General features: G+C 48.5%; 1 protein-coding gene across 1 annotated transcript in view; it reads left to right on the forward strand.

Annotated features, from left to right (window-relative positions):
- LOC126426611 (uncharacterized) overlaps positions 1-16072 on the forward strand; it is a 245328-nt gene that overhangs the window by 13059 nt on the left and 216197 nt on the right. Inside the window, exon 5 of the mRNA XM_050088503.1 lies at positions 1041-2219. Coding sequence (XP_049944460.1) covers positions 1041-2219 — 1179 coding nt within the window. The remainder of the gene's footprint in view (positions 1-1040; positions 2220-16072) is intronic.

The raw sequence follows: 16072 nt of genomic DNA on the forward strand, positions 1-16072 counted from the left end.
ACTACATCGCTCAGGCTCGCGCCATCGCTCCACACGACCGGCCCAGCCAACTCCATACACACGACTGCTAGCAACAACTTACTCCTACTGCTGACAACACTGCTCTCTGGTCTGAGATTCCCTTATAGCTTACATATCGCAGGCAGCGCGTGAGCAATCCATCGAAATCACATCTGCTCGAGTGCGCCAGCAACAAATTCTTTAATCACGGACCTCTTACGAGCCACATGGCCATCAGGCAGCAGGAACTGGAGAAGGACCTCGGCAGTCCCCTGCCACGATTCCGCCGTCCCGTCCCCGTGCCTGATCGTTCATAACATTAGTGGGCAGCGGGTCTTTTCCCTGACTAGTTCAGGAGGTACCCCTCGAAGGGTCCAAGGCTAATTGGTCTAATACAAATCTCTCTCAGGTCTGTATTCTGACTTCTTGAAGTTCTTTTTGAAATTTCTCTTTCGCCTCACAGTAGGTAAAGAAAAAAAATCTTTATTCAAATCATTATTATTATAATAATTAACCTACTACCTAAATACATTAGTAGGTCCTATTTTTAAACTATTACAATTTACAGCTTTTACTTTCTAACACTACAGGTTAATGCTATAATGCCTTCACCACTATGGGGATTATTCTACTATTATTTACTATGCATGCTGTTACGATTATTGGATTGAATTTTCTGCTGCTATTAGACTTTGATACTACTTTTAACAAGTTACTATGACTACTCTACCTGCAGCGTCACAGATGTGCCAGAAGATACAAATCTAATGTTGCTGGCCTTTCCCACTGAGCTAATCCCGGTGGGAGTGCCCCTGGCAGTAGGCTGGGGGATGACCTGGTCGCTCCAGTTCTATACTAATATTACTATGCTAGCTCTGAACCTATAACTAATCTACATCTACTGTCATGATCGGTGCGTTGTCAAGTCCGGTGATGATGCAGGCCTACTATCCCCCCAACCGACAGCAGGTAAACTGATAACACGCACTGATACAGTACTGTACGTGGCGCTTACACGCGGCGGTGTGTGTTCGGGGCAGGTACGTCGCCGCTGCGCGTGGCGGACGAGAAGCAGACGCAGACGACGCCGCCCGTGTCGCCGGCGTCGCCCGCCCCCGCCGCCCCCGCTGCGCCCCAGCAGGCGCCGCTGCGCCAGTTCTGCCCCCCGGCGGCGGCGTCGTCGTCTTCGTCGCGCGACTCGCCGCTCATCTGGGAGATCACGGACGACGACCAGCTGCACGACCCGCCGCCCCCGCGGCCCCCCGCCCCCGCGTCGCCGCAGCAGCAGCAGCAGCCCGCGGCGCCGCCCCCGGCCCCCAGACAGGGAGGCGGCGGCAAGGCGGCGCGGCCCGCCAAGTCGCTGCGCGGCATCGAGGCGATCGCGGCGTCGCTGATGGAGCAGAAGGCGGCGGCGCCGTCGCCCGCCCCCACGGCCGGGGAGGCGGCGTCGCTGTCGCTGCCGGCGCTGCTACTGTCGTCGCCGCCGGCGCCCGCCTCCGGCCTGCTGCTGGACCTGTCGGCCCCCGGCGCCGCCCCCGGGCGCCGCGCGGCGCGCTCACGCGGCAAGGCGCGGCCATCGCGCTCGGTGCCCCCCGCCGCCGCCCCCGCCGCCGCCGTCGACCTCCGCCGGCGGCAGCCCGAGCCGGCGGGGGCGGGCGACGCCACCCCCGTGGTGACGTCGGCGCGCGCCGACTCCTCCAGCGCCACCGACCTGCCGGAGAGCCCGCAGGCGTCCAGGGGCGCCGCCGAGGACGCCCCCGCCGCCCCCGCCGAGGCGGACAGCACGTCGGACCCGGCGACAGCGGCGGCGGCGGCGGACGAGTCGGAGGTGGGCGCCCTGCTGGAGGGCCTTGTGTCGGCCGTGGTGTCTCTGCAGCTGGGCGCCGAGCCGGCCGCAGACCGCTGCCTCGCGCGCGCCTTCTCCCAGCTGGACGTCGGCCCGCCGGAGGAGGAGGAGCGGGCGGCCACCGCGGCCGCGGCGCCGCCTTCGGAGGCGGAGTCGCAGAGTCCAGCCGACGGAAACCACCCCCCGGCCGCGCCGGCCGAACCTCCCCAGACCGCGCCGGAGGCGGCGGGCGATCCCGGCGGCGACTCGCCGGAGGCCGCCGAAGATGGCGGCCGGAGGCAGCAGAGGGCGGCGGGGGTGTGCGCTGCCGTGCAGACGCCCACCTCGCTGCTCTCCGCCGACGCCTCCACGTCCGACGCGTGCCCCGACACAGGTAGAGTACCGCAGCGCACGTAAAGGGTCCGAATAAAATCTCCCGCGCTTACGAGCCGCTAGTCTTGCCGCTGTGCTCCCGTCCGATATTCCGAGTTGAGCTCAATCGGGCCCGGCTAGCACTCGTATGGGTGACCGTCTGCTACTGTCGGCCCTTGTGAGTCCAGACAGACGAGTCGCGGCTCCAGTTCACGGCCGGAGGATGACACGGCGATCGGTCGGATCCGTTCGGCTCTCCGAGGTCTCTTCGGACGGATTTACGAGGCACGCCGCTTCGTACAAAACACTCGAGCTTTCGACCTCTGTCTCATTGCGACTGAAAAACCCACTGACTGCCAGGGATAGCACGCTGTTCCACTTACACCGATGTACGACGCACCGCAGTCGTGTTCGGGAAGTCGAGACGTATATAAACTTGATACAGGACATTTAAGATCTGCCAAGCCACGAAAATGCCTCAAATTACTCTGAAAACCACCTACAGCACAGCACCTGCGCGTCGCGTGTCATTTTCCGTATACTCCCTATCCGTCTTGGCGCCAAACCGCAGTCCCAGACAAAACAATCTACAGGATATTTCTTGTAGTAAATTTAATTTAGTTAAATTTTCTTCCGGGACACATTTCCGCTACAGACCGTCTTTTTCGAATTTTTCCAGGCACACGTGCAAAGCGACATTCAAATGCACCCCCACCACCCGCTCACTCATCTACGTCCCCTTCATCCACCTCCCCGCCACTGCCCCCCCCCTCCCCCCCACAGGGGTCTTTCGTATGTTGTTCGTGGCACTCCTTCCTTTTTTTTTTTTTTCTCCCGCAATTACGCAGGGTCGCCATCGTTAATCAGATTTGGCAAGTTTAATTTAGGGAGTGGCCAGATGCCCTTGCTGCCGCCACCCCGCGCCCCTGGGAAGGAATCGGTGTACCCCAGCTGTCTGTGTCGAGTGTAATCCGTGCAATAGTGCGGATGTCTTCCAGATGTCTGTGAGTCGTGTAACTTAGGCGGGACGTGGAGATCAGTCCGGTATTCACCTAGCGGGATGTGGAAAACCGCCTAACAACCACATCCAGGCTGGCCGGCACGCCGGCCTCCGTCGTTAAGCTGCCGGGCGGATTCGATCCGGGGCCGGCGCGCCTACCCGAGCCCAGGAAGCAGCGCATTAGCGCTCTTCGCCAACCTGGCACTCCTTTCTACCACCGTACAAAAATTTACACACATCATTTCACACATTCAGCGCTTCATGGTCTCCTTTGTCTGTGCTGTTGCGTGACCGGCTCCCTCGGCTATATTCTTAACATTATAAATTTATAAGGTTTTCTGTGCCTGTAGTGAAAAGAAGCTTACTTAAACGTTATAGAAAAAAACTAATTACCTCTACATTTACATCTATACTCCGCAAACCACCGTAAGGTGCATGGCAGTGGCTGCATCCCACTGTACCAATTATTACGGTTTCTTCCCGTTCTACTGACGTATGGATCGCTGGACGTATGATTGTTTGAATGCCTCTGTGTGTGCAGCAATTATTCTAATATTACCCTCACGATCCCTATGTGAGCCATATGTATGAGATTGTATGATATCCCTAGAGTCATAATTGAAAGCCGGTTGTTGAAACTTGGTTAACAGACTTTCTCGGGATAGTTCACGACTATCTGGAGGAGTCTGCCGGTGCAGTTTCTTCACTCTCCCACGGGGCAAACAAACCTGTGACCACTCGTGCTGCCCTTCTCTGTATACGTTCGATATCCCCTGTTATAGTTCAATTCTTTTATCTTGGCGGTTCGCACATGCCCGCCCAGACGCAGGAGACTGCTGCGTTGCCAATTGTACGCGCCAAGAGAAGCAGCGCCATAGTATAGTATAGTTCGCAAACTTGCGTTTAGGGGGGAGCGCGCAGTTTATGAAGTAAAGCCACCACGGCCGCATTAACCCTTTCGCTGCTACAGAGACGTGCTCCCCGCATTTTGTCATCACTGCACTGCTCGCCTGTGCAGACACACGGTGTTCCGACTCCTTTGACACACTTATCATTCGATTTCACAAAAACTATTTGGCCCAAAAATTTGATTTTTACACGTCTTCTTGACTGATACCTTCCCCCCATATAAATGACTTAATTTTGTTTCGATGTTCAACGCAGTTATTGTGCGGCATTAAATGCAGTAAACCATTACACGAATTTTTTTCTAAAACGTTCTGATTAAAACAAAGTTGGGGAAGTATACAAAACTGAATTGTGGGTTTAATAAAACATAGAAACTAAAGAATATTGTCAGCGAGGCGCAGTGCGCAAAGAACTTGTGTTTGTCACAACGGACAGCAGATACTCGCCAAAACGTAGATCAGTCGACGAAAACATTGAATATGATGATGTTGCCACAGCAGCGAGGCAAAGAATTGCGTCAGACAATCAAGTAGCTCGGCAACGTACGAGCTGAAATTCTGCTCTAAATAATACTTTTAACACTGTCGCAAAATAATATATGTCAATATGAATAGTAAAAAAGCGACTGCGGAAGAGAAGATATACAAACAAAACAGATAACATGAATATTGTATGTGTGCCTTTTCATTGTTTTTAATTGCTGTGAAAAGAAATATTGGACAAAATTAGAAAAACTTCTTATGATTATAATGAAGAGACAAAGCACTAGAAATTTCAAAAAAATACATTCAAACGAATAAAATTCATGAAGTAAGACACGTCGATATTGTTTTTAAATAAGAAAAAATTTAGCACTAAGCGAGGTGTGAACTCAAAACCTTTCGCTTAGCAGTCATACACTTTAACCATGACGCTAACGCAGCTCGTCGTTCAGCATATCTCCCGGAGGACTCTAACATGTCACGCAAAATACCGACAAACACTGTTGGTATGATTATGAATTACTCACGTTTCGTCGAAGTACAATAGGAAATAAACAATTACCGTTGTTCTTTATTGCGAAAAAGTGGTTCGTGAGAATGATACAAACACCTTTCCTTGCTATCGTCTGAATTAGGAGGCTTATTGCTTGTTTGGTTTACTTGATTAATAGAATATGAAGCAATTGGTATAAAGAATGCTTTTTCCAAACTTTCTACAAAAGAAATCCTGCTATCAAGACATTGATTTTGTTCATTTACTTTATTTATGACTGAACGTTTCTAAAACTGAAGACACTCGTCCGTGCTCTGCGCTGCAGTCGAGTTCTGACAACGTCGTTCTCTGCTCATTGGCTGACTGTGTTTTGTGACGTCAGATGCGCAGAACGAACCTAAACTCGGCCGCCGTCGTAAATGACGCGCACTTTAGTCCTACTCGGTACGGATCCCACAGACTTGAGCAGTGTTCCAGAACCGGTGTCTGCGCCGCTGTCTTCGGCCGTGTAACGCCTCTACTCCGCGACGGGAGCCATTTGCGGCTGCCTTCCGTGTTTGCGACTCCCCAGTTAACAGGCAGCCCCGTGTGTCCCCGCAGTTAGCGGCGGTTGCGTAAGTCCTGCGCCGGGTGTGCGGTATGCGGGGGCGTGGCGCCTGCGGACCGCGTGCGCGCCTACCCGCACGACGCGGCTGCCTGGCCGCGCTGCGTCGCGGCGGCTGCAGGCGCAACACGCCGTCGGGCATCATTAGCCGGGCCGGGCTGACGCGTGCTGGCTCGGCTCGTGCCTAGCCAGCTCAGGCCGACGTGTAGTGCATTCACACTGCGCGCCGCGCCGAGCCGGGACGGCGAAATGGGGGAAAATCCACTTCTCCGATTTTCATGTTTTAAAAATTCTTAGCGGTATATAAGACTTCGCCACATCGTTTTATGAACTTATTTTTTCCTTAAAAGCGTTACTTACGTCGTGAAAAAAGAAAAAGTCTACTTTTCGTTTCGCGTGATTTCTTAGTTTCGTAACGCTTCCCAACCGATTTTGAAGAAAGTATGCGGCTAAAAAAATCTGATTTTTGTACACGTGCTAGTGTAACATCTTAGCTTTGTATTGAATCATTTATCTTTTCATATTTCTTAACAGTCATTGTGAAATGATGCTATTTGTCAACGTTGTGCACTTGATTTACAAATCTTGTAGTGAAAAAGTTATGTAGCGGGTAGCTTACTGTTAGATCCGTTTTAGACCATACATTGTTGCGAATGAAATGTAGCTAAAAGTACCAAAAAGTTTTTGAAATGATAATGACACTGATATCTGTCTCTGGTCTCAAGTAATGCGAGCTATTCAGTGGTGTCAGTGCCGCGTCCGCAAGCCACGGAGTTCGAGCGGTTACAGCTTGGTTTAATGTAGTCATATTATGCAGGACAGAAAAAAATTAATTACTAGTGATCAGTGGTGTAAAACTAATCACAAAAACAAACTGGAGATTTGTGATACGTTTACTGCAGAAACTGAAGCGCAATTCTGTAGTCTCGTTGTCTACTTTAACAGAAAAAATAATGGAGAGTTAATGAAACTACTGTACATCGACACAGATGTGCGTTTCATTGTTCTTCATTGTTTTCTTTTTTTCTTCCTTGGCGGGCTGCGCTGCACTGTCAAGGTAATCCCCACTCTTTGGCTAAATGGATGTCAGCTGCTGGAGGCCAAATAAATAAATTTTAAAAAATCCCCACCCTTCGACAGCTGACAAGCAAGTCAGTAGAAAACGCAGCTGCAGCCAACAGCTGCTCGCCTTTAGCTAGTCTGTGCTGTCGTGTAGAACAATGTCTTCACTCTTTTATTCGTATTGTTTTGAATCTGCTGTAACTCGTCGAGTTTTGAAGTACAGAAGAACTAGGAGGTTATGGATTCATCCCATAAATAGCGACAGACATTTAGGAGAGTTTTTTTCTTTATATGAAGAACTTAAAAACTATCCGGAAAAATTTTATTCTAATTACAGAATGAATCATAATACATTTCAGTATGTACTGCAGAACATTCAAGACAAAATTTCTAAACAGAACACAAATTTTCGCAGAAGTATAACAGCAGAAGAAAAATTGTGTATAACGATAAGGTAAGATTCGTTAGTACAAAATTTTTGGTTTGCAGTAGAACTTTGTACAGCATTCGCTACCTCCAGTTAATTGTAGTCATGCTTTTGTATTTTAAATTTCACAAACGCTAACCTCTGAGGGGAAGAGAGTTTATGGGACTCCTGAGAATCATTAGGAAGTAATTAGCTTCGTCATTTTGGGTAATGTCTTGCTGTGCCTTCAACGAAGAATCGCAGAAATACTCCTTCAGAATTTTCCAACTTGTTTCTTCTTTTTTCTTCATGATGCAGCGCTTGGCAGTGGTGATGGTTCATCATGTGGAGCCACTGATGACCTCACAGAATTCTTTTCATTACCTTGTAAGATAGACAGATTGATAGGCGAAGAGTTTTGAGACAATGCCCTTTGACTCAGTGGTTCTATCTCCACTGATAAGGAACTGCCACAGCATGACTTTACAATGCATTATCATCTGGTAGGGACACATTTCCGTCCCTCAGTGACACTCATATCTGTCTCCGTTTACAAGTAACTGCGAACTATTCAGTGGCGGCAATGCCGCGATCGCTGGCAAGCTATTGTTGTAAATGCATGTAAATACGGTAGATTAAATAAATGAAATAAAAGTAATTTCGCATGTATCATCATAATAAACGTAATTTTTCCTGACTGATTGTGAAATGTGAGGTAACATCTTAAAATAAAAGACGTGTGCAGTCACACTTGTGAAGAAAGCAGAAGGGAGACGTGTGATGCGTGTACTGCAGAAGCTGTAGTGCTGCTCCACAGGCTCGCGCCTGCGGTCGGTTCGCGCCGGCAATATTAAACACTCGGAATGTCGTCGGCTCGGCTCCGGGAGGCTCACGCCGTGTCGGCGCGGCCCGGCCGCCAGTGTGAACACCGCAATTCAAAACCATGTGTTTGATATCTAAGCGGGCGGCGGCCCGGCCAGGCTCGGCTCGGCCCGGCCGGCAGTGTGAACGCAGCCTTAGGCAAGACACGAGCCGATCTTAGGTCGGTATTACACTATCATATTTCTTTGTCAAAGGTGATATGTCAAAGAAATTTGATGCTGTAATAGGAAACTTTGTCAAATCTCCCCTGTCCTCAAATAAATGTCAAATCTACAGCGAGGCCCCAGATTTGATCATAGAAGTCGCTTGTCTTCTCTTCGCTGCAATGTGAAATGTTACCGCTAGGAGCGGTGACATTGCAGCAGCGTTCTGTCACCAGCAGTGTGTTTGTAAACATGGCTGCGAAGTTTAATTCGTGTGTGACGTCAACTACGAAATTAATATAAATGTATGGAGCTGATGATGCGCTTTGCACTGTGAGGCAGCTTCAGTACAAAAATATGTTAGGAAGACTGGAGAGCTACACAAAAATTGCGGAGGTCATTAGCCGTGAGATACGGTCCGGGTGCACGGCCGATGACATAAAAAAGAAAACTAATGTCCTCCGCTCAAGCTACCCTCACGAGAAAGCAAAAGTACGTATCGATATACTTATTTCATTTTGTATATATATAAATTCTGTGAGCTCCTCAGTCTTCTTAATCTATTTTTGTACTTGGGATGCCTCACATTGTGAACCTCCTCATCAGCTTCATACATTCCTACTGATTTTGTAGTTGTGGGACACAAAATGTAATAATTACTTTGATGTACAATAAAAATAGTTCTTAATGCACAACATTTATTTACTTTCAGACATTGGTCCCTTAGTGCTTTATAAATTGCTTCACACGTTCCAGTAATTATTATTAGTTAATGTGCACTGCGGTATTCGAGAGCTGTACCGTAAGCTAGAGTAACTCTCTTCCGTAGCAAGGAATGAGGGTGTGTTACTGTGAGCCTGTGTCCTGCAGATATAGCAGCTCTTATGTGAGTACCGTGCTTCGTGATATGACGAGACACTTCACTGAGCGAATACTGAAATTTATGCTCATCCATTGTGTACGACTTGACGTCCTCCACTAGAAGCTGATGTAACAAATTTCGTTGAATGCTTTTAACGTTTCGTAAAATTCACGGCTTCACTCAGGTACGTTACTTCCCCCCCCCTCCCCCCCCCTTCTCTTCCAAATAATTCTAAATAACTGGGCCATGCCCATATTCTTCTGAAAAAAAACGCAGACACTTACAACTAAACCTTCCCGAGGAATACACTTTGATTACGATCGCGGTTTTGGGTATGTTGAAATGCAAAGCAAAATGAGAGGGGCATATTTTTCTATAGATGCGCATAGCGCTGTTAAGGGCGTGAAACACCCTCTTGGGGAAAAAGAAACTCAGTCTAATACACACATATCAAGAAAAGTTTTGCATAACCTCGGCTCCGAGAGGTCACAACCTGTACAGGAGTTGAGGAGATTGTAAGACAGATCAACATAAACATTATTTCCACCCTTTTTATGGCTCATGAAGAGCACACATTGCATGTCGTACCACCATACAGCGAGACCTTCAGAGGTGGTGGTCCAGACTGCTATACACACCGGTACCTCTAATACCCAGTAGCACGTTCTCTTTCACTGATGCACGCCTGTATTCGTCGTGGCACACTATCCACAAGTTCATCAAGGCACTGTTGGTCCAGACTGCCCCACTCCTCAACGGCGATTCGGCGTAGATCCCTCAGAGTGGTTGGTGGGTCACGTCGTCCACAAACAGCCCTTTTCAGTCTATCCGAGGCACGTTCGATAGGGATTCATGTCTGGAGAACATACTGGCCACTTTAGTCGAGCGATGTAGTTATCCCGAAGGAAGTCATTCACAAGATGTGCCCGATGGGGCCGCGAATTGCCGTCCATGAACAGGAATGCCTCGTCAATGTGCTGCCGATACGGTTGCACTATCGGTCGGAGGATGGCATTCACGTATCGTACAGCCTTCCGTGACCACCAGCGGCGTACGTCGGCCCCACATAATGCCACCCCGAAACAGCAGGGAACCTCCATCTCGCTGTCTAAGGCGTTCAGCCTGACCGGGTTGCCTCCAAACACGTCTCCGACGATTGTCTGCTTGAACGCATATGCGACACTCGTCGGTGAAGAGAAGTGATGCCAATCCTGAGCGGCCCATTCGGCATGTTGTTGGGCCCATCTGTACCGCGCTGCACGTTGTCGTGGTTGCAAAGATGGACCTCGCCATAGACGTCGGGAGTGAAGTTGCGCATCGTGCAGCCTGTTGCGCACAGTTTGAATCGTAACACGACGTCCAGTGGCTGCACGAAAATCATTATTCAACATGGTGGCGTTGCTGTCAGGGTTCCTCCGAGTTATAATCCGTAGGCAGCGGTCATCCACTGCAGTAGCAGCCCTCGGTCGGCCTGAGCGAGGCATGTCATCGACAGTTCCTGTCTCTCTCTGTATCTCCTCCACGTTCGAACAACATCGCTCTGGGTCACTCCGAGACGCCTGGAAACTTCTCTTGTTCAGAGTCCTTCCTGGCACAAAGTAACAATGCAGATCTAACCGCGGTATTGACCGTCTAGGCACGGATGAACTACAGACAACACGAGCCGTGTACCTCCTTCCTGGTGGAATGACTGGAACTGATCGGCTGTCGGACCCCCTCCGTCTAATAGGCGCTGCTGATACCTGGTTGTTTACATCTTCGGATAGGTTTAGTGACATCACTGACTAGTCAAAGGGACTGTGTCTGTGATACAATATCCACAGTCAACGTCTATCTTCAGGAGTTCTGGGAACCGGGTTGACGCAAAACTGTTTTTGGTGTGTGTACAATAAGAAATCGTTTTCGAGAGTTCCTCGGTTTTCTGACGCTTCGAAACAGCTTACATTCGCACCACGCACTCCATGATAAAGAGAACCCACCAGAAGCGTAGTTAAACTCAACAGAATGAGGTGGCTGCCAAGTTTTGCTTGGGACGGCAAAACGATAACAGCGTCTCACTGGCCGCGTTTCTCTGCGCGTGGCACGGATCTGACGTGGCAGCTTCTTGATTCAGGCTCCTAGAACTCCACACTTTGACGTCTTAAGTTCTCGTCCGTGTGCGTCTTCATGTGAACACGGGGAGTTCCGTGTGACTCTGTTACGGATACTGCAGCTGTACTGTACAAAGTGTCAAATTCAAAGGTCGTTACGGCATCCCTTCCCCTTTGATGCTGGTTAAGCCGTCGCCATGACTACGGAACCTGAAGGTCACTCCATGAATTGGCAAGGGATTTCAAATTGATTCCATACTTCTAGATTTCCAGAAGGCTTTTGACACTGTACCACACAAGCGGCTTGCACTGCAATTGCGTGCTTAGGGAATATCCTCTCAGTTATGTGATTCCTGTCAGAGAGCTCACAGTTCGTAGTAACTGATGGAAAGTCGCGAGTGTAACGTTCCTCGAGATAGTGTTACAGGCTCTTTACTTTTCCTTGTCTGTTTAAACGATTTAGGAGACAATCTGAAGCCGTCTTCCGTTGTTTGCAGATGATGCTGTCGTTTATCGACTATCAAAGTCATCAGCAGATCAAAAGAAATTGGAAAATCAGAAAAGATATCTGTATGGTGCAAAAATTGGCAAGATAATGAAAAATGTTATGTCATCCACATGAGTGCTACAAGGTATCCGTTAAACTTCGGTTACACGATAAATGAGTCTTATCTGAAAGCCGTAAATTCAACTAAGTACCTAGGAATTACAATTACGACAACTTAATTTGAAGGAAGGCTAACCGAAGACTGCGTTTTATTGGCAGGACACTTAGAAAATGTAACAGATCTGCTACGGAGACTGCCTACACTACGCTTGTCCGTCCTCTTTCACAATAATGCCGCGCAGTCTGGAATCCTTACCAGATGGGAGTGATGGTGTACGTCGAAAAAGTTCAAAGAAGGGCAGCACGTTTTGTATTATAGCCAAATATGGGAGAGAGTGTCACAATAATGATACAGGATTTGCGCTGCAAATCATTAAAACAAAGGTGTTTTTCTTCTCGGCGGAATATTATCACGAAATTTCAATCACCAACTTTCTGCTCTGAAAGCGGAAAAGTTTTGTGTTAGCAGAAGAGCCAACACCGTGTTACGAGTGGAGGCCGAAATGCACGCGTTTTAGCTCACGCAGGCTGGCGTGAGGAGGGAAGAATGGTTCAAATGGCTGTGAGCACTATGGGACTCAACTGCTGAGGTCATCAGTCGCCTAGAACTTAGAACTAGTTAAACCTAACTAACCTAAGGACATCACACACATCCATGCCCGAGGTAGGATTCGAACCTGCGACCGTAGCGGTCTTGCGGTTCCAGACTGCAGCGCCTTTAACCGCACGGCCACTTCGGCCGGCGAGGAGGGAAGAACTATACTGACGTGAGCTCTGGAAAATGACAAGGAATGAGAATTTAGAAAGCGGACGTAATTAATTTGATACTTAAATTTAATCCGTCGCTCTTGACGGTACATGATTCACAATATTATCTGTTCAGAATACATTCATAGTAACTGAATATGGCGCCTTGCTAGGTCGTAGCAAATGGCGTAGCTGAAAGCTATGCTAAACTGTCGTCTCTGCAAATGAGAGCGTATGTAGTCACTGAACCATGGCTAGCAAAGTCGGCTGTACAACTGGGGCGAGTGCTAGGGAGTCTCTCTGGGCTAGACCTGCCGTGTGGCGGCGCTCGGTCTGCAATCACTGACGGTGGCGACACGGGGGTCCGACGTATACTAACGGACCGCGGCCGATTTAAAGGCTACCACCTAGCAAGTGTGGTGTCTGGCGGTGACACCACAAAAACATTTTTCTGACGCCGATCGACATGGGGAGAAACGATCACCACGATCATCATCATCATCATCATCATCATCATCATCATCAGGTTTCTGCCTAAAGGCAGGTTTTCACATGGTGGTTCTGCAGGCTGTCCGGTCTTCTGCCATCCTCTTCAAGTCTGCATAATTTCCTCTTCCCTTTATGGCGTCTATCATCTTGTATTTCCTTCTTCCTCTCAGTCTTGTCCTACAAACCACTCCTTCCAAAGCACCTGCTAGCAAGCACTCGGTTCTCAATGAATGTCCCAACTAGTTCTTTTTACTTTCTGTTACAACCTTCAGCAGACATCTTCTCTCGCCAACCCTTGCCAATACTCTTTCTCTACTTACTCTTTCCATCCAGCTTATTCTCTCCATTCTCCTCCACATCCACGTCTCAAATGCTTCTAACCTTTTTTCATCCTCTCGTCTCAGTGTCCACGTTTCTGCCCCATATAGTGCCACACTCCAAACAAAACATTTGCCAATCCTTTTCCTTAGGCCTTTATCTAATTTGCCACATAAGAGTGTCCTCTTTCTGTTGAATGCCTCCTTCTCTATGGCAGTTCGAGTTTCCATCTCCTGGTGACATCTCAATTCTTCAGTTATTGTGCTTCCGAGATATTTAAATTCACGTACTTGGCTAATGGTAGATTGTCCTATTTTAGTATTGGACAGTCTGCGTCTTGTACTGATGAGCATACTCTTTGTTTTTGCTGTGTTTATTTGCATCCCATATTCCATACGAGCTTCATTCAGATCTTTGAGCATGTTATTTACTGTCCACTCACTTTCTGCCACCGATACCGTGTCATCGGCAAGTCTTACACATTCTATTCTCTTTCCACCAATACATATTCCTCTTTTCCCATCTAAGCTTTTCGCAACGGTCTCTTCAAAGAATACGTTAAACAACAGTGGGGAAAGGCAACAACCTTGTCTAACACCTTGTCCAGTGCTGCTTCCTTCTGACATTTCATTTCCAATCTTTATCCTTACTTTTTGGTGTTAATATAGATTCGGTATCGGTGGTCTCTCTTTCCAATCTACTCCTTTCCTCTTCAAGATATCCATCAGCTTGTTCCACGATAAAGTAACGGAAACCAGAGCTCTTACGGAAAAATGTAGGTGTTCGTTCTTTCCAGGCGCTACACGAGATTGGAATAATAGAGAATTGTAAAGGACGTTCGATGAACCCTCTCCAAAAATGGTTCAAATGGCTCTGAGGACTGTGGGACTTAACATCTGCGGTCATCAGTCCCCTAGAACTTACAACTACTGAAACCTAACTAACCTAAGGACATCACACACATCCATGCCCGAGACAGGATTCGAACCTGCGACCGTAGCGGTCACACGGTTCCAGACTGAAGCGCCTAGAACCGCACGGCCACACTGGCCGGCCACAAGTGGTAAAGGAATCATACGAGATCCGATGGTGGCAAAGGACAAGGAAGTAGCTGCAACTACTAACTGAGTGTAGTGGAGTTATGTAACGCCTAATACACACAATAAAAATGAGATAGCGGTAGGCTTAAGTGCAAAGTCATTGTTAGTCAGCTACTCGTGTGATGTGTAATATCACACACACCTCCTACTCATCAAAGAGAGACATCATTAGCTTAACTTGACAACAATGGTGGAGAAGAAATTTCATACAGGCTGCTTGTAATAACTACTCCGACGTTTGCTGGAAGTATATTTCCAAATATATTCTTCACCTACAGTTGTCTCTTTCATTGTCTTCGACAGTCCCCTATGTGGAATGATAACAAAGAATGCAGTTCTAGCAGCGGTGTAATGCTATACTGATATTTGAGAGAATATGAGAAACGCACACAGGAAAATGAAGATAAGCTTCTTTGAAGCAAGATTAGAATACGATAGACGAAACTGCTTCACAACACAAGAGTAATAGTGTAGTATAGCACTACTGAATTAATATGCTTTATTATGCTTGCTTGACAGAACAGTTAAGCACAGAAGACCAAACTTTTTGAAGGTTTAGACTTTTTAGTAGACTTACTTACAAATTTGCAACACTTCTGGATTTTCAATTTAAAAAAAAAAAGAGAGAAAGAAAACCAGCAACAACAGGAAGGCTAATCATATATAGGGCAAATCATATATAGGGCAAACGACACGAACTGTGCAGGGACCTATTGTGGAACACCAACGGCATACTCGCCTTCTCCAACCCACCAAGTCCGCAATCGCCGAACACTGTATTTCCACACACCATTCCATGAATTACGACAACACATCCATGCCCGAGACAGGATTCGAAGCTGCGACCGTAGCAGCAGCGCGGTTCCGGACTGAAGCGCCTAGAACCTCTCGGCCACGGAGGCCGGCGATGAACCCTCTGCCAGGCACTTGCGTGTGATTTGCAGACTACCCGTGAGATGTAGATGGTGTGCTGTGCCGAGCGACTAGGGGTGCTCACGCACAGAGCCCCGTGCTAGGCTTACGGCCTATTGCATTGCTTCACCGCCGCCGCCGGCGTGTTTGAGGTGTGGGGGCGGGCCGAAAAATCCATAGGGCGGCCGCTGCCGCTGCCGGCGTCCAGCCTCCAGCCTCCAGCCTCTCCTCTGCTCGCCCCACACTCTGCGTATCGACGCGCCACGCCCTGGACGAGCGAACGGGAGCCGGCGCGACGCACAAACACAGCGGGAGGGGGGGGGGGGGGGCAGAGACTCAATCACGTGGGCTGTGTGGACCACCTGTCCTGGAAAGTGGAGATCCGTACTGGCAAGACGTCGCTCCGGGGAGTCCGAGACTACCGGCAAAGTTTTCATTCCATATTTTGGAGTCACATAACAAATGAAAAACGAAACGTGTTTTCGTGCGATACAGTTACAAATTATCAATATACTGATTCTTTTCGTTTACTTGTACGGTTGAAATCTTGTGTGGTGCGCGTACTCTAAGACCTTGGTTACACACACCATCAGACTTTGACTTGTCGCTCTAACGAAGTAGGCGAGTGTCAGCAATATGTCTCGTGGTCTTATCGTGGCGTGTTCATCTTCTGCCGTTAGGTCAGACGGTAGAAATGCCCCTTGCACGCTTAGAGTACCAGATTGACGGTGACCAACTTTAAACAGAACTTGATTAATTTTCACACACA

This window comes from Schistocerca serialis, chromosome 11 (assembly GCF_023864345.2).
Source record: "Schistocerca serialis cubense isolate TAMUIC-IGC-003099 chromosome 11, iqSchSeri2.2, whole genome shotgun sequence".
Classification (NCBI taxonomy): domain Eukaryota; kingdom Metazoa; phylum Arthropoda; class Insecta; order Orthoptera; family Acrididae; genus Schistocerca; species Schistocerca serialis.